Source organism: Heteronotia binoei, chromosome 6 (assembly GCF_032191835.1).
Source record: "Heteronotia binoei isolate CCM8104 ecotype False Entrance Well chromosome 6, APGP_CSIRO_Hbin_v1, whole genome shotgun sequence".
NCBI classification, from domain to species: Eukaryota; Metazoa; Chordata; class Lepidosauria; order Squamata; family Gekkonidae; genus Heteronotia; species Heteronotia binoei.
In genome coordinates this window covers 138590593-138607996 of record NC_083228.1, presented here as the reverse complement: position 1 = coordinate 138607996, position 17404 = coordinate 138590593, and the positions used below count along the sequence as shown (strand labels likewise).

General features: G+C 51.9%; 1 protein-coding gene across 2 annotated transcripts in view; it reads right to left on the bottom strand.

The window, feature by feature from the left end:
* Positions 1-4147: 4147 nt before the first annotated feature.
* Positions 4148-17404, bottom strand: part of LOC132574443 (cytochrome P450 2J4-like) — a 42687-nt gene continuing 29430 nt past the window's right edge. For both annotated transcript variants that reach the window (XM_060242797.1, XM_060242796.1), the window contains 3 exons: positions 15145-15332; positions 5337-5478; positions 4148-4348 (listed from right to left, as the gene is read on the bottom strand). In XM_060242797.1, coding sequence (XP_060098780.1) covers positions 4170-4348; positions 5337-5478; positions 15145-15332 — 509 coding nt within the window. In that variant the 3' untranslated portion in view covers positions 4148-4169. The remainder of the gene's footprint in view (positions 4349-5336; positions 5479-15144; positions 15333-17404) is intronic.

Genomic DNA, 17404 nt, shown 5'->3' with positions numbered 1-17404 from the left:
TCGTCCTCTCTTGCTCCCCAGGGAAGGAGCCTCAGCCAATAGAGAATATAGAGGTTTTGCTCTGTTGCTCCTGTGCCACTGAGCAAGCCTGGCAAAACAAGCTGTAATGCAGAAGGAAACAAGAGAGTGGCAGAAGGAAGCAGATGACAGACAGTTGCTCGGGGGCCTGATAGGAGACTTCCAGGGGCTTTATCTGGCCCCCACGCCTCATGTTCGACACCCCTGCTCTAGTGTCCACCCTTCCAAGCAACCGTTCTCTCCAGGCGAGCTGATCTTTGCCAGCTGGGGAGCAGCTGTTAAAGCGGGAGATCTGGAGGCTGGCAACTCGAGCATTCAGCCTCCTCACAATAAAACTCCAACCACACACTTTTCCATTGTACATTTTATTATTGTTATTTTTATTTGAAGCCAACGATAGAAGAACGGATGGTCCTGGTTAGCAGATCAGTGTTTCTGAGAGCTGCAACATCCCGAGAGAAGCAGTAGAAGAATTGCAGATTAATACCCCACCCTTCTCTCTGAATCAGAGACTCAAAGCGGCTCACAATCTTCTTTACCTTCTTCGCCCAACAACAGACACCCTGTGAGGGGGGGGGACTGAGAGGGCTTCCCCAGAAGCTGCCCTTTCAAGGACAACTTATGACTGCCCCAAGGCCATTCCAGCAGCTTCAAGTGGAAGAGTGGAGAATCAAACTTGGTTCTCCCAGATAAGAGTCCACACACTTAACCACTCCACCAAACTCCCCTAAGGCCATTCCAGCAGCTTCAAGTGGAGGAGTTGGGAATCAAACTTGGTTCTCCCAGATAAGAGTCCGCATACTTAACCACTCCACCAAACTGCCCCAAGGCCATTCCAGCAGCTTCAAGTGGAGGAGTGGGGAATCAAACTTGGTTCTCCCAGATAAGAGTCCGCATACTTAACCACTCCACCAAACTGCCCCAAGGCCATTCCAGCAGCTTCAAGTGGAGGAGTGGGGAATCAAACTTGGTTCTCCCAGATAAGAGTCCACACACTTAACCACTCCACCAAACTGGCCCAAGGCCATTCCAGCAGCTTCAAGCGGAGGAGTGGGGAATCAAACTTGGTTCTCCCAGATAAGAGTCCACACACTTAACCACTCCACCAAACTGCCCCAAGGCCATTCCAGCAGCTTCAAGTGGAGGAGTGGGGAATCAAACTTGGTTCTCCCAGATAAGAGTCCACACACTTAACCACTCCACCAAACTGCCCCAAGGCCATTCCAGCAGCTTCAAGTGGAGGAGTGGGGAATCAAACTTGGTTCTCCCAGATAAGAGTCCGCGCACTTAACCACTCCACCAAACTGGCCCAAGGCCATTCCAGCAGCTTCAAGTGGAGGAGTGGGGAATCAAACTTGGTTCTCCCAGATAAGAGTCCGCGCACTCAACCACTCCACCAAACTGGCACAAATGGAATCGCATCCATCACAAACTGCATCTTTGGCTGCTACTACGGGAGCAACATCAACATGGGATCAGCTTCCAGACAAATGCACTGCAAACAAAGGGGAGGGAATCCTGAAGATGTTCATGGCCGGGGCTTTGAATGCAGCAGGAACTCCTTTGCATATTAGGCCACACACCCCTGATACAGCCAATCCTCCAAGAGCTTACAGGGCTCTTAGTACAAGGCCTACTGTAAGCTCCAGGAGGATTGGCTACATCAGGAGGTGTGTGAAGGGGTGGAATTCCAGCAGGAGCTCCTTCGCATATTAGACCACACCTCTCTAACGTAGCCAATCCTCCAATCCTGTGAGGAACTCCAAAGGGATCTGTTGAGGCTGGGTGAGTGGGCGTCAACGTGGCAGATGCGGTTCAATGTGGCCAAGTGCAAAGTAATGCACATTGGGGCCAAGAATCCCAGCTACAAATACAGGTTGATGGGGTGTGAACTGGCAGAGACGGACCAAGAGAGAGATCTTGGGGTCGTGGTAGATAACTCACTGAAAATGTCAAGACAGTGTGCGTTTGCAATAAAAAAGGCCAACGCCATGCTGGGAATTATTAGGAAGGGAACTGAAAACAAATCAGCCAGTATCATAATGCCCCTGTATAAATCGATGGTGCGGTCTCATTTGGAGTACTGTGTGCAATTCTGGTCGCCGCACCTCAAAAAGGATATTATAGCATTGGAGAAAGTCCAGAGAAGGGCAACTAGAATGATTAAAGGGCTGGAGCACTTTCCCTATGAAGAAAGGTTGAAACGCTTGGGACTCTTTAGCTTGGAGAAACGTCGACTGCGGGGTGACATGATAGAGGTTTACAAGATAATGCATGGGATGGAGAAAGTAGAGAAAGAAGTACTTTTCTCCCTTTCTCACAATACAAGCACTCGTGGGCATTCGATGAAATTGCTGAGCAGAAAGGTTAAAACGGATAAAAGGAAGTACTTCTTCACCCAAAGGGTGATTAACATGTGGAATTCACTGCCACGGGAGGTGGTGGCGGCCACAAGTATAGCCACCTTCAAGAGGGGTTTAGATAAAAATATGGAGCACAGGTCCATCAGTGGCTATTAGCCACAGTGTATGTGTGTATATAAAATTTTTTGCCACTGTGTGACACAGTGTTGGACTTGATGGGCCGTTGGCCTGATCCAACATGGCTTCTCTTATGTTCTTATGTTCTCCAAGAGTTTGCTTGTAAGCTGCTGGAGGATTGGCTACATCAGGGGGGTGTGGCCTAATATGCGAAAAGGCTCCTGCTAGAATTCCACTGGGTGTGTGGCCTAATCTGCAAAGAAGTCCCTGCTGCAAAAAAAAGTCCTCATGTCTATAATTCGCAAATGGTTTCCCCTCTGCCCATAAACTAGGTTATCCTAAAGAAGCTGATCTACAGGAGATTCTGGTCAGTCGGAAGGCAAGACTTTTTCATGGAATGCAGAATTAGTGTGCATAATTCACTGGGGATTGACAACTCTGGCTTTTGCCCCTATCTCAGAAAGTTTCTGAGAAGCAAGGAGCCCTGCAGTGGATGGGAAAGGGGGCCCCCTGACTTTGAAAATCCTGGCTACGGCCCTGACCGTTACCCCTTCCTCTCCTTACAAGGTGGTAGTATCATTGGAAGTCCGACTGCCATCTGATTAAATTGTTAGTGAAATGTTATTGTCATTTTAACATTTGTGGCTAGGGTTGCCAATCCCCAGGTGGGGGCAGGGGATCCCCCGGTTTGGAGGCCCTCCCCCCGCTTCAGGGTCATCAGAAAGCGGGGGGAGGGGAGGGAAATGTCTTCTGGGAACTCTATTATTCCCTATAGAGATTTATTCCCATAGAAAATCATGGAGAATTGATCCACGGGTATCTGGGGCTCTGGGGGGGGCTGTTTTTTGAGGTAGAGGCACCAAATTTTCAGTACAGCATCTAGTGCCTCTCCCCAAAATACCCCCCCCCCAAGTTTCAAAACGATTGGATCAGGGGGTCCAATTCTAGGAGCCCCAAAAGAAGGTGCCCCTATCCTTCATGATTTCCTATGGAAGGAAGGCATTGAAAAGGTGCGCCGTCCCTTTAAATGTGATGGCCAGAACTCCCTTTGGAGTTCAATTATGCTTGTCACAGCCTTGATCTTGGCTCCACCCCAATGTCTCCTGGCTCTTCCCTCAAAGTCTCCTGGCTCCACCCCCAAAGTGCCCAGATATTTCTTAAATTGGACTTGGCAACCCTATTTGTGGCCATTCTGATGAGGTTTTTTTAACGAATACGATGTGGTTGTTTTCAATCGGTCGTCGTACACCGCCCTAAGCCCTGGTGACGGGGGATCGGGCGGCACAGAAATTGAATTTTAATAAATAAATAATAAATATGTAAAGTGGGGGCGGCCATTTTTAGGCCTCGTCTCGAATGGCTCAGGCTAGCCAGATCACAGGAGATCTTGGAAGCTAAGCGGGGTCAGCCCTGGCTGATACTCGGATGGGAGAACACCAAGAAAGTCCAGGGCTCCTACACAAAGGCAGGTAAATGGCAACTCGCCTCTCTCTGGCCTTGGAAAGAAGGCACCGTAAGTCAGCTCTGACTTGACATCTCTATCCACCACCAGAGAGAAACTTGTCTTTAATTTAAGAGGCGTGGGTTTCTGAAGAAGCTGCAACATCTCCCACCAGAAAGCCACGTCATGTTTTCTTTGGGTGCCGTGCTACCGCTGACGCCACAAACAGCCTATCGAGCAACAGCACAGATCTCGAAGTGGTGCGGCCGCAAGGTGGCCCCCCAAATAGGTTCTATGCTAACTTCTTTCACTCCATCCGGCAGCCGGAAGTTGAATGTCCTCAGGAGGCTGGAGAAGAAAACAAAGAGTTCTGTCCTTGCCATATGTTCTCCCAAACACACTCGATGCCCTGTAGGGAAAGACCCAGGAGAGAGAGGTTAAGAAAGGCAATTAGCACACATAGATTTTTGGGTCTTTCACTTCCTCCTTGGCCATTCATAGTATGAAGAAGCTGGTTCATTGCTTGGATGGTGACAGCCAGGTGGCAGCCAGGGGTACCTTTCATTCATTTAAACAGAGGCTAGATGGCCATCTGACAGCAATGAAGATCCTGTGAATTTAGGGGGAGGGATTGGTGAGTTTCCTGCATTGTGCAGGGGTTGGACTAGATGACCCTGGAGGTCTCTTCCAACTCTAGGATTCTATGATTTCTGCTGGTGAGCCAGCTGCATCCCTTCCTTTGCCACTGTGCCCTGGTAACAGATTAGACTACTGCAATGCACTCTACAAGGGGCAACCCTTGAAGAGTTTCCAGAAGCTACAATATCTACAGAACGCTGCAGCCAGAATGTTGCCTGGAGTGGATCATAGGGACAGCATGCGAAGAACCTGGGATGGCCACAGAAGGAGCATTGATGCCCAGTTCCCTTAAGAACACAAGAGAAGCCATGTTGGATCAGGCCAATGGCCCATCCGGTCCAACACTCTGTGTCATACAGTGGCCAAAAAACCAGGCACCATCAGGAGGTCCATCAGTGGGGCCAGGACACTAGAAGCCCTCCCACTGTGCCTCCCAAGCACCAAGAATACAGAGCATCACTGCCCCAGACAGAGAGTTCCATAAGAACATAAGAGAAGCCATGTTGGACCAGGCCAATGGCCCATCCAGTCCAACACTCCGTGTCACATAAGAACATAAGAGAAGCCATGCTGGATCAGGCCAATGGCCCCTCCAGTCCAACACTCCGTGTCACATAAGAACATAAGAGAAGCCATGTTGGACCAGGCCAATGGCCCATCCAGTCCAACACTCTGTGTCACACAGTGGCCACCATTGGGGCTAGAATCCCTTCCACTGCCCCCCCCTTAAACTAGTTCTTAACAATCCGCACAATCACCTATAGAAAATGGAATGAAGGCATCTCGGCAGGTGAAATTCCCATCTTTGTCCAGGAAATGGCTGGGGTTGAACTGTCGGGGGGTCTCCCATTCCTTTGGATCGTACAAGGAAGAAGCCATGTTTGAAAATATCACAGAGCCCTGTGAGGAAAAAGCCAAGAATTCAGTTCTTTCTCTCCATTTAACTCAAGAGAAGTTGAAGGAAAAGAAAGATTGTGCCGGTTTTCAACATACAAAGAAATGTCTGATGGCAAAACATTTCAGGGCAAGACTTTGTCCCAGGTGACTTCGTAGGAAGCGTTTTTAAGGATACAGTTTTTTAATAATCCATGCTGAGGAAGCAATAGTATGGCTTCTGCTATGGTATTCTCCATTACTAAGCGTCATGAGTGCTGACGAGGAGGAGCTGGAAGGGTTAACAGACCTGGAAGAGTTGCCAGTCAGTTCCTCAGCTGAACAAACAGCCGCTGGCCCATCAATCACTCTCCAGGCACCAGTGTCAGCTGTTGACAATCAATCTCCTCCAAGCTCTCCTCCTCCCATCTCAAGAGTTCGAAGCAGGCTCCGGAAAGAACTTTCAGAGCAAAGACATGAGGCTGTCAGAACTTAAGAACTCCAGGCAGATCCCATACTTAGTTTCCAAGCTAGGATTTTATTAGAGAGAACTAAGAACTGTTAGATACAAGGTACAAGATAACAGTGATGGCGAGAGCCAGCACTGGCCCGGTTTTATATAGTAAAACAAACAACCCACCAAGCTTTAATTCACACCGTTACAGGCACATCTGTCTTCCCACCAGTGCTATCAGCAAAGACGTTGCCTCCTTACTCTGAAGGCCACACGATTCGGCTTCAAAGGGTGTCAGTGTGAGAAAGTACAGAGATACAACATTATTCAGTCTACAGCCCCCAAATACTTTGGATACCATCGGGGCAGGGTTAACTACTACTCAGGCACTTCAGGTTAAGAAAGGTTACAATATGGGGTCGGTCTGGTTCAACGCTCAGGTCCACCCTATGCATACTTGCCAACCATCAATTATACTGGTTCTACATTAAGCTAGCAATAATAAAGTTACAAGTTCTGACATACTGCCCCCCCTAAGCGCCCTCCCCCGGGGGGTGGCGGCTTGGGCTTGTGCGGGTACAGCAGGTGAAACTTTTTTAACAATTGCGGCGCAGCTACGTTCTGAGATTCGACCCACTCATCACAGCTCGGGGGGAAGTGCTTCCACCTGATTAAGTAATACAGTTTTCCCCGTTTGACTTTGGAGTCCAGGATTTCGTGGACTTCATGGTGACTCTGACCCCTCACTGTCGTCGGAGGGGGCGGCGGAGCCCTGGGATGGAAGGACGTGGCACCAGGGTCTTTCCGGAGTAAGCTGCAATGAAAAACAGGATGGATTTTGCTTAGAGACTTGGGCAGCTCGAGTTCTGCGGTCACTTTATTGATTACTCGTTTGATCCTAAAAGGCCCAAGAAACTTCAACGCAAGTTTGCGGCAGGGCTGAGGAAGGGGGAGGTTTTTTGTGGACAAAAAGACAGTGTCTCCCACTCTCAATTCCCATTCAGGAGAGTGTTTTTTATCAAACTGTTTTTTGTAAGCCTTTTTCGCTTCCTCCAGGTTCTCCTGAATTCCCTTCCAGCTCTCCCGAAGGCCTTCCCACCATTGTTGGCACGATGTGGGTTCTGAGGGGGTGGCAGGGAGGGGAAGCGTTGGGAAAGGCTTGCCCTCATAGCCATTTATGATTTGGAAAGGAGAGGTTTTAGTAGAGCTGTGAAGGCTGTTGTTGTAGCCGTATTCAGCGAATGGGAGTAGGTCCACCCAGTTGGACTGTTGGAAGTTAATGAAACAGCGGAGGTACTGTTCTAGAAGGCTATTAACCCTCTCCGTCTGTCCGTCCGACTGGGGGTGGTAGGCTGAGCTGAGGCCCTGCTCAATACCCGCAAGTTTGCAAAACTCCCGCCAGAAGTTGGCAACGAACTGCGTCCCGCGGTCGCTAATGACCTTGTCTGGGAACGAGTGTAGGCGTACAATGTGTGTAAAGAAAAGCCGGGCAAGTTTTTTAGCCGTGGGGAGCTGCTTGCAGGGGATGAAGTGGGCTTGTTTGGAGAATGTATCGACCACTACCAAAACAACAGTTTTGCCCTGCGACGGCGGGAGCTCCACAATGAAATCCATAGACACTACCGACCAAGGCCGGGTGGCTGTTGGGAGGGGCACTAGGTGGCCGGGAGGTTTACCCCCTCTTCGTTTAGCCATAAGACAGGTGGGACATGAGAGGACGAATTCGGAGACGTCTCTTTTGAGCCTAGGCCACCAAAACTGTCGGGTAATGAGGTTGAGGGTTTTGACATAGCCGAAATGGCCCGCCAGGCGGCTGGAATGACAATGCTCTAAAATCTGCTTGCGGAGGGAGGAGGGCACATAGATCTTTTCGTTGTGCAACAGGAGGCCGTCCTCGCTTTTACGGAGGTTCGGTGGTTGGTCTGCTTCCCGAGCAGTCTCCGCAACTAACTGAGACAAGAGGTCCGGCTCCGGGGGGCCGATCCTCTTCCCGGAGCGGGTGGTGACCCCCCCCGCGATGGCCGAAGGGGGGATAAGGGAGTCCACCACCTCCTCGCGGAGGCTCTCGTGCTGTGGCAGGCGGGAGAGGGCGTCCGCCAAGAAATTCTTGGTACCTGGGATGTGTTTCAGTACAAAGTCGAATTTGGCGAAAAACCCAGCCCACCGGATTTGTTTTGCAGTCATTTTGCGGCGCCCGGTCAATGCCTCGAGATTTTTGTGGTCAGTCCAGATTTCAAACGGGACTCTGGCCCCTTCAAGCCAGGAGCGCCAGGTTTTCAAGGCAAACATGACTGCAAAAGCCTCCTTGTCCCACACTGACCAATTTTTCTGCTCGTTCGAGAACTTTCGTGAAATGTAGGCGCAGGGGCGCAGAACCCCGTTGTCCCCCCTTTGCATTAATATGGCTCCGACGGCGGCGTCGGAAGCATCACATTGAACCACGAAAGGTTTTAACTCGTCAGGGTGGGCCAACACGGGCTCCGAGGTGAAGAGGCGTTTCAATTCTGTAAAGGCTTTTTGACACTCGGGCGTCCACGTTAGGCGCGCGCCCGGCTTTTTTGCCTCTGCCCCCTTCCCCTTTGTTTTAAGGAGCTCCGTAAGGGGTAACATGATGGTGGCGAACCCCTTTATGAAGTCGCGGTAAAAATTTGCGAACCCGAGAAAACTTTGGAGCTGTTTGCGGGTTCGTGGGGGCTCCCAGTCTAGCACCGCTTGAACCTTTGCTGGGTCCATTGACAACCCTTCCCCCGATACTCGGAAGCCTAGATAGTCAAGTTCGGTCTTGTGAAATTCACATTTTGATAGTTTGGCATACAACTTGTGCTTGCACAGGGTGCTCAACACTTTTCTGACTAGTGGTACATGTGACTTGAGATCTGGCGAATAGATAATGATGTCATCAAGGTACACCACCACCCCCTTAAATAGGAACTCTCGCAGAACCTCGTTGATAAAGTTCATGAATACCCCAGGGGCCCCCTGTAGCCCGAAAGGCATAACCAAGTACTCAAATTGTCCTAGCGGGGTATTGAACGCGGTCTTCCACTCGTCCCCCTCCCTGATGCGGACTCGGAAGTACGCGTCTCGGAGGTCGAGTTTTGTGAATATTTTCCCTGTGGCCACAGTATTCAATAGGTCCTTAATCAATGGGATCGGGTAGGCATTAGACATCGAAATCCCGTTTATCGAGCGAAAATCTGTGCAAAGTCTAAGCGACCCATCCTTTTTCTTTCTGAAGAGGACGGGGGCGGCATGGGGGGCTGTTGCCGGTCGTATGAACCCCCGCTTCAGGTTTTTGTCCAAAAATTTGCGGAGTTCCGCTTTCTCCGCCCAACCCATGGAGTACAGTTTCGCTTTTGGCAGTTGCTGCCCCGGGATCAGTTCGATTGCACAGTCCGTGGGGCGGTGAGGTGGTAACTCATCCGCCTCCTTCTCACTAAAGGCCAGTTTTAAGTCCCGGTATTCCTTGGGGATCGAGGCGACCTCCTCGAGGGTGAGGCAGGCTCGCTCATTCCGGGGAGGCGGATGCGGCCCCCATTCGGGGCGCCAATGGTGGTGTTCGCACCTCCAGTCCGGGAATCGGACGATCTGTTCCTCCCACCTTATGTCTGGCTGGTGGCGGGCGAGCCAACCCGAGCCCATCACCACATCAAACGAGCAAGAGGGGGCAATTACAAAAGTTTCGATCCCCCAATGCTCTTCGGTCCCAACGGGGACCGCCTGCGTTTCTAGCTTACATGGCTCTCCCCTCATGGGCCCCCCGTCCATCTGCTGGAAAAGCATGGGTAGCGGGAGGGGGGACGTGGCTAATCCTAGCGCCTCTACTAGGCGGGGGGTGATTAAGTCCCGGTTGCACCCCGAGTCGATTAGTGCTCGGGCATGCATGAACCGTTTTAGGTTCGGGTTGAGAAGGGTTACGGCCATAAACAATAAGCCCCCAGTGGCTCTCACCGTGAGGAGTGCCGGCTGTTGCTGGACCTGCTTCGCGGCACCCATTAAAGCAGGTCGTTGTCGTTTCCCGCCGACTCGGTGTCGTCCGACTCCCCGGTCGATTCTTCCACGGTTTCTGGTTCGGCGGTAAAATCCTCGTCAGTCGCCAAGGTGGTGGCGACGGAGCCCCGTCCGGGCTCTTTCGGCCGATTACTCTTTTTCTTCTTGGGCCCCGATGCGGTTGGCCTGGCTGTCGGCGGGGTGGACCCCGCTTTGGCTGGGCAGTTGGAGGCGAGGTGGTCCGGGTCGCCGCACCGGTAACACTTTCGGGCAGTGGTGGGGGTCGAGGTTGTCGGGGCCCGTCGCCCCTCCGCCTTGGTGGGTGTGGATTTCAACCCCTTCTTCGCCAGTTGCTGTCGGCGAAGCCCCACGTGCTGGATGTTGGTCTCGACCTCTCCGGCTAGCTGGATCCACCCGACCAAGGTGTCGGGTCGCCCGTGGCTGTAGCAGCGGTCGAGGACGTTCGGGTTCAGCCCGTTACAAAAAGCAGTATATTTCATAATCTCGTTCCACCCTCTCACTGCCGCGCAGTAGCCCAGGAACTCCGTGGCATACTCGCGAATGGATCGGTTGCCTTGTTCGATGCGCTGGAGGGCTGCGATGGCTTTCTCCTCGCGGAGCGGGTCGCCGTACTGGCGGAGCATTGCGTGCAGGAACCCCGCTACGGTTGCTAGCTCGGGCTTCCTCGCGGTGAACAGCCCGACGTACCATTTGCGGGCTGGACCTCTCAGTCGGGACGCAATGTGGTACACTCGGCTGGCTTCGGTCGGGTAGTCCGCACCCCAGTGGGTAAAGAACGTGTCGCACTGTATGGTGAAGTACTCCACGTCTTCTGGGCTCCCGTCGAATGTAATTTTCAGCTCCCTCCCCCCCCCTGCGGCCGGGGGTGCCGCGGGTTGGGGCACCGGGGCCGGCAGGGCCGGTAGGGCTGGTGCAGCTGGGGCCGGCAGCGCCGGCGGTGCGGGCACGGGGACCGCCGGGGGCGCCGGAACTGGCGGCGCCGGGGGCGCTGGGACCGGCGGCGCGGGGGCCCCCGGGGCCGGAGGCGCCACTGGTTGTGGGGCCGGTGGGGCTGGAGCGGGCACCACCGGCGGCGCAGGAGCCAGCGGGGCCGGTGGAGCCACGGGCGGTTGCCCCAGCGGCAGCCCTCCCACGGGGATCCCCAGGACCGCCGTCTGCAAGGTGCGGAGCTGGTCGTAGATCGCGCCTAGGTTCTGTTGCATCTCCTCGGCCATCATAACTCGGGAGGCGTGTACGTCGTTGTGAATTTCCCGTACATAGTCGAACAAGTCGTTGCGGAGGCTCCGGACCGGGTCGTCCCCGCCTCGCGGTTCTGGACCTTCGCCCTGGTCGTCGTCTCCGTCTCCGCCTGCCCCGTCGCCCAGCATACTTCTGTACCGCTGCTCCGCCGCGTCGATCGCCGCCGTGGACTTCCGCGGGCTCCAGGATCGGGGTGCGGCGAACGCGTCCACCGAGAAAGGTGCGGGCACCTTAATCTTGCGCCTCACCCCCGTCACCTTCGGGTCGAGCGGCGGGTCCTCCGTTGGAGTGGTGGGCTCTCCGTTGTCTGGAACCTTTGCAGCCATCGGGCCGGGTTTCCAGTTCAGATAAGCTCCGAAACAATGGGATCACTGTTATAATGTCAGAACTTAAGAACTCCAGGCAGATCCCATACTTAGTTTCCAAGCTAGGATTTTATTAGAGAGAACTAAGAACTGTTAGATACAAGGTACAAGATAACAGTGATGGCGAGAGCCAGCACTGGCCCGGTTTTATATAGTAAAACAAACAACCCACCAAGCTTTAATTCACACCGTTACAGGCACATCTGTCTTCCCACCAGTGCTATCAGCAAAGACGTTGCCTCCTTACTCTGAAGGCCACACGATTCGGCTTCAAAGGGTGTCAGTGTGAGAAAGTACAGAGATACAACATTATTCAGTCTACAGCCCCCAAATACTTTGGATACCATCGGGGCAGGGTTAACTACTACTCAGGCACTTCAGGTTAAGAAAGGTTACAATATGGGGTCGGTCTGGTTCAACGCTCAGGTCCACCCTATGCATACTTGCCAACCATCAATTATACTGGTTCTACATTAAGCTAGCAATAATAAAGTTACAAGTTCTGACAGAGGCATGCCGATGCTTCAGATCTCTCAGCCCTGAGTTCTAGCAGAGTCACTGCCACCCAGGGAGCAGGCTGATTGAGGCTCCCATATAGCTCCCATCCAGGACCTGGTAACCTTGTGGAAGCAACAAGTCTATTCTCTGGCTTGCATCCACACCCCTTCCTGATCCCTGATCCTGACCTGCTTGATTTCCTTGGCACCCTGACCTTTTGGCTTTTGGACATTGACTTCTGATTCCGGTTTGTGGTTCTGCATTGGTGACTTGGCTCCTGCTTGACTTCCTGGACTTTGACCTTGGACTGGCTTTGGACTCCTGCCTGCCTGCACCTTGAGAATATGACACTATGTATGGATGTGAATTGGACATGTATGGGTGTGAAAGTTACTATGTATGGGGTGTAAAAGAGCCAGTTTGGTGTAGTGGTTAAGTGTGCGGACTCTTATCTGGGAGAACCGGGTTTGATTCCCCGCTCCTCCACTTACACCTGCTGGAATGGCCTTGGGTCAGCCATAGCTCTGGCAGAGGTTGTCCTTGAAAGCGCAGCTGCTGTGAGAGCCCTCTCAGCCCCACCCACCTCACAGGATGTCTGTTGTGGGGGGAGAAGATATAGGAGATTGTAAGCCGCTCTGAGTCTCTGATTCAGAGAGAAGGGTGGGGTATAAATCTGCAGTCTTCTCCCTCTTCGATGAAGAAAGCTGAGAGGAAGAAATTTGATTCCTTTGAAATGTGGTGTGGGAGGAGCATTTTATGGATAATATGGACCACCGAAAAGACAAATCAGTGGGTTCTAGAGCAAATCGAGCCTGAGCTCTCCTTAGAAGCTAAAATGAGGTTGATTCCGCACTAACCTTGCTCCGCAGCAAGTTTCCGTTTCTCTCTGGACCAAGCGATTTTGCACCAGCTGGTCCGCGCTGCCATTTTGTGCAGGGAAAAGCCACGATTTGCTGCACCACAGCCACGAACCTGGTTTTTTCAGGTTTACACTGCGGTGCGGCAAATCATGGGTTTTTCTTGCACACAATGGCGGCATGGAGCAGCTGGTGTGAAAGCGCTAGCTTGCTCCGGAGAGAAACGGAAGCCTGGCACGGAGCAAGCTTAGTGCGGAATCAGCCTGAGTCTATTAGACTTTGTTCACGTCAGAGGAAAACAATATTCGTTGGAAAAGACAACAAAACTAAGAGAAGAGAAAGAGGAAGACCCAACATGAGATGGGTTGACTCAATCCAGGAAGCCACGGTCTTCGGTTTGCAAGACCTGAGCTAGACGGTTAACAATAGGATGTTTGGGAAGATGTTAACTCCTAGGGTTGCCATAGGCTGGAAGTGACTCGGAGGCTCTTAACACACAATCCAAGAATAATCCAAGAGATACAAACGCAATGGAAGGATTTGACACCTATAATATTACATTTTCCCTCCAGTAGATTTTGCAGGAGCCTGGTAATCTAGCAGACCACATTCTTCAGAGGGTTTCCTTTCCCTTTTTTCTCCCATTTTTAGACCTTGAGAGCTTAAGACCCATGTATAAAAATGCCTCCCTTCAGCACTTCTCTGTAGCCAACGCTTTCCATCACCGCTGTTTAGGATTCACTGCCACAGGAGGTGGTGGCAGATGCCAGCATAGCCAGCTTCAAGAGGGGGTTGGATGGACATATGGAGCAGAGGTCTATCAGTGGCTACGCTTGATGGAACTCTGTCTGGGGCAGATGCTCTGTATTCTTGGTTCTTAGGAGGGGCAACAGGAGGGCTTCTAGTGTCCTTGCCCCACTGATGGACCTCCTGATGGTACCTGCTTTTTGGACCACTGTGTGACACATAGGGTTGAACTGGATGGGCCATTGGCCTGATCCAACATGGCTTCTCCTATGTTCTTATGCGACACAGAGTGTTGGACTGGATGGGCCATCGGCCTGATCCAACATGGCTTCTCCTATGTTCTTATGCGACACAGAGTGTTGGACTGGATGGGCCATTGGCCTGATCCAACATGGCTTCTCCTATGTTCTTATGTGACACAGAGTGTTGGACTGGATGGGCCATTGGCCTGAGCCAACATGGCTTCTCTTATGTTCTTGTGTGACACAGAGGCCGTTTTCCCACTGACCTTACTCCGAAGCGACGTCCCTCTTCACCGCGCAGCGTCTGCGCGGATTTCCCACCAACTGCTGTGCACAACCAGGAAGTGCCGCGACTTTTGCGTCGCAGATGTAAACCGCTAAAAACCAGTTTACATCTGCGACGCAAAAGCCGTGGCTCTTCCTGGTTGTGCGCAGCAGTTGGTGGGAAATCCGCGCAGACGCTGCGCGGTGAAGAGGGACGTCACTCCAGAGTAAGGTCAGTGGGAAAACGGCCAGAGTGTTGAATTAGATGGGCCATTGGCCTGAGCCAAAATGGCTTCTCTTATGTTCTTATGTGACACAGAGTGTTGGACTGGATGGGCCACTGGTCTGATCCAACATGGCTTCTGTTATCTTCTTATGTGACACAGAGTGTTGGACTGGAGGGGCCACTGGCCTGATCCAACAGGGCTTCTCTTATGTTCTTATGTGACACAGAGTGTTTGACTGGATGGGCCACTGGCCTGATCCAACAGGGCTTCTCTTATGTTCTTATGTGACACAGAGTGTTGGACTGGATGGGCCACTGGCCTGATCCAGCATGGCTTCTCTTATGTTCTTATGTGACACAGAGTGTTGGACTGGAGGGGCCACTGGCCTGATCCAACAGGGCTTCTCTTATGTTCTTATGTGACACAGAGTGTTGGACTGGATGGGCCATTGGCCTGATCCAGCATGGCTTCTCTTATGTTCTTATGTGACACAGAGTGTTGGACTGGATGGGCCACTGGCCTGATACAGCATGGCTTCTCTTATGTTCTTATGTGACACAGAGTGTTGGACTGGAGGGGCCATTGGCCTGATCCAGCATGGCTTCTCTTATGTTCTTATGTGACACAGAGTGTTGGACTGGATGGGCTATTGGCCTGAGCCAAAATGGCTTCTCTTATGTTCTTTTGTTCTTATTCCTATACTGAACTGGGGAGTATAGTGATGATGCTGCAAAAAAGAAAAACTGCACTCTTTTCTAAAACACTGAAAGGAAGGCGATATCTATTTACCTTTTTAACAGGAAACTGTCGGATCATGGTGTCTTTCGTGCACAGCCTGGGCATTCCCGTTGAGACAATGTTGCTGAAGCGCTGGACCTCATGAATCACAGCGTTTGTATAAGGCAAGTTCTTGCGGTCCTCGTAGCAGATTGTCTGGGAAGGAGTTAAAACCGCATCTATCTCCTTCTGGACTTTGGCTGAGGAAAAACAAACAAACAAGCATACATACATAGAGTTACATGGATGAACCTTAGCACTGGAAGAGCAGAAAAAGAGGGGGGGTTTTATACCTTGATTTTCTCTGCCCAAAGGAGTCTTGAACCAACTTACAATTGCCTTTCTTTCCTCTCCCCACACCTTATGAGGTGGGAGGGGCTGAGTTTTGAGAGAATGGTGACTGGTCCAAGGTCACCCTGCAGGAGAGCCAGTTTGGTGTAGTGGTGAAGTGCGCGGACTCTTATCTGGGAGAACCGGGTTTGATTCCCCACTCCTCCTCTTGCACTTGCTAGCATGGCCTTGGGTCAGCCATAGCTCTGGCAGAGGTTGTCCTTGAAAGGGCAGCTTCTGTCAGAGCTCTCTCAGCCCCACCCACCTCACAGGGTGTCTGTTGTGGGGGGAGAAGACAGAGGAGATTGTGAGCCGCTCTGAGACTCTGATTCAGGGAGAAGGGCGGGGTATAAATCTGCCCCCACCTCACAGGGTGTCTGTTGTGGGGGGAGAAGATAGAGGAGATTGTGAGCCGCTCTGAGTCTCTGATTCAGGGAGAAGAGCGGGGTATAAATCTGCCCCCTCCTCACAGGGTGTCTGTTGTGGGGGGAGAAGATAGAGGAGATTGTGAGCCGCTCTGAGTCTCTGATTCAGGGAGAAGGGCGGGGTATAAATCTGCGCCCACCTCACAGGGTGTCTGTTGTGGGGGGAGAAGACAGAGGAGATTGTGAGCCGCTCTGAGTCTCTGATTCAGGGAGAAGGGCGGGGTATAAATCTGCCCCCACCTCACAGGGTGTCTGTTGTGGGGGAGGAAGGGAAAGGAGATTGTGAGCCACTCTGAGGCTCTTCGGAGTGGAGGGTGGGATATAAATCCTATATCTTCATCTACCTCACAGGGTGTCTGTTGTGGGGGAGGAAGGTAAAGGAGATTTTGAGCCGCTCTGAGACTCTTCGGAGTGGAGGATGGGATATAAATCCAATATCTTCATCTACCTCACAGGGTGTCTGTTGGGGGGGAAGGTAAAGGAGATTGTGAGCCACCCTGAGACTCTTTGAAGTGGAGGGTGGGATATAAATTCTATATCTTCATCTACCTCACAGGGTGTCTGTTGTGGGGGAGGAAGGTAAAGGAGATTGTGAGCCACTCTGAGACTCTTCGGAGTGGAGGGCGGGATATAAATCCTATATCTTCATCTACCTCACAGGGTGTCTGTTGTGGGGGAGGAAGGTAATGGAGATGGTGAGCCGCTCTGAGACTCTTCAGAGTGGAGGGCGGGATATAAATCCAGTATCTTCATCTACCTCACAGGGTGTCTGTTGGGGGGGGAGGAAGGGAAAGGAGATTGTGAGCCGCTCTGAGACTCTTCAGAGTGGAGGGCGGGATATAAATCCAGTATCTTCATCTACCTCACAGTGTGTCTGTTGGGGGAAGGAAGGGAAAGGAGATTGTGAGCCGCTCTGAGACTCTTCGGAGTGGAGGGCGGGCTATAAATCCAATATCTTCATCTACCTCACAGGGTGTCTGTTGTGGGGAAGGAAGGTAAAGGAGATTGTGAGCCACTCTGAGACTCTTCGGAGTGGAGGGTGGGATATAAATCCAACATCTTCATCTACCTCACAGGGTGTCTGTTGTGGGGGAGGAAGGGAAAGGAGATTGTGAGCAGCTTTGAGACTCTTGGGAGTGGAGGGCGGGATATAAATCCAATATCTTCTTCTTCTTCATGGGGGGAGGAGTTGAGAATCAAACCTGGCTCTCCAGATTAGGGTCTGCTGCTCTTAACCATTTTATCTACCATGTTGGCAACAAGAATCGTAGAATGATAGAGTTGGAAGGGACATAGAGGGTCATCTAGTCCAATGCAGGAAATTGACAAATGCCTCCTCCCACACCCCCAGCGACCCCTGCTCCGTGCCCAGAAGATGGCAAAAAACCCAAAACCCTCCAGGATCCCTGGCCAAACTGGCCTGGAGAAAATTGCTTCCTGATTCCAAAGTGGCAATCAGCATTTCCCTGGGGTGTCAGAAAGGAGAGACAGCTGTCATTCCTTCACCAGTAAGAGGA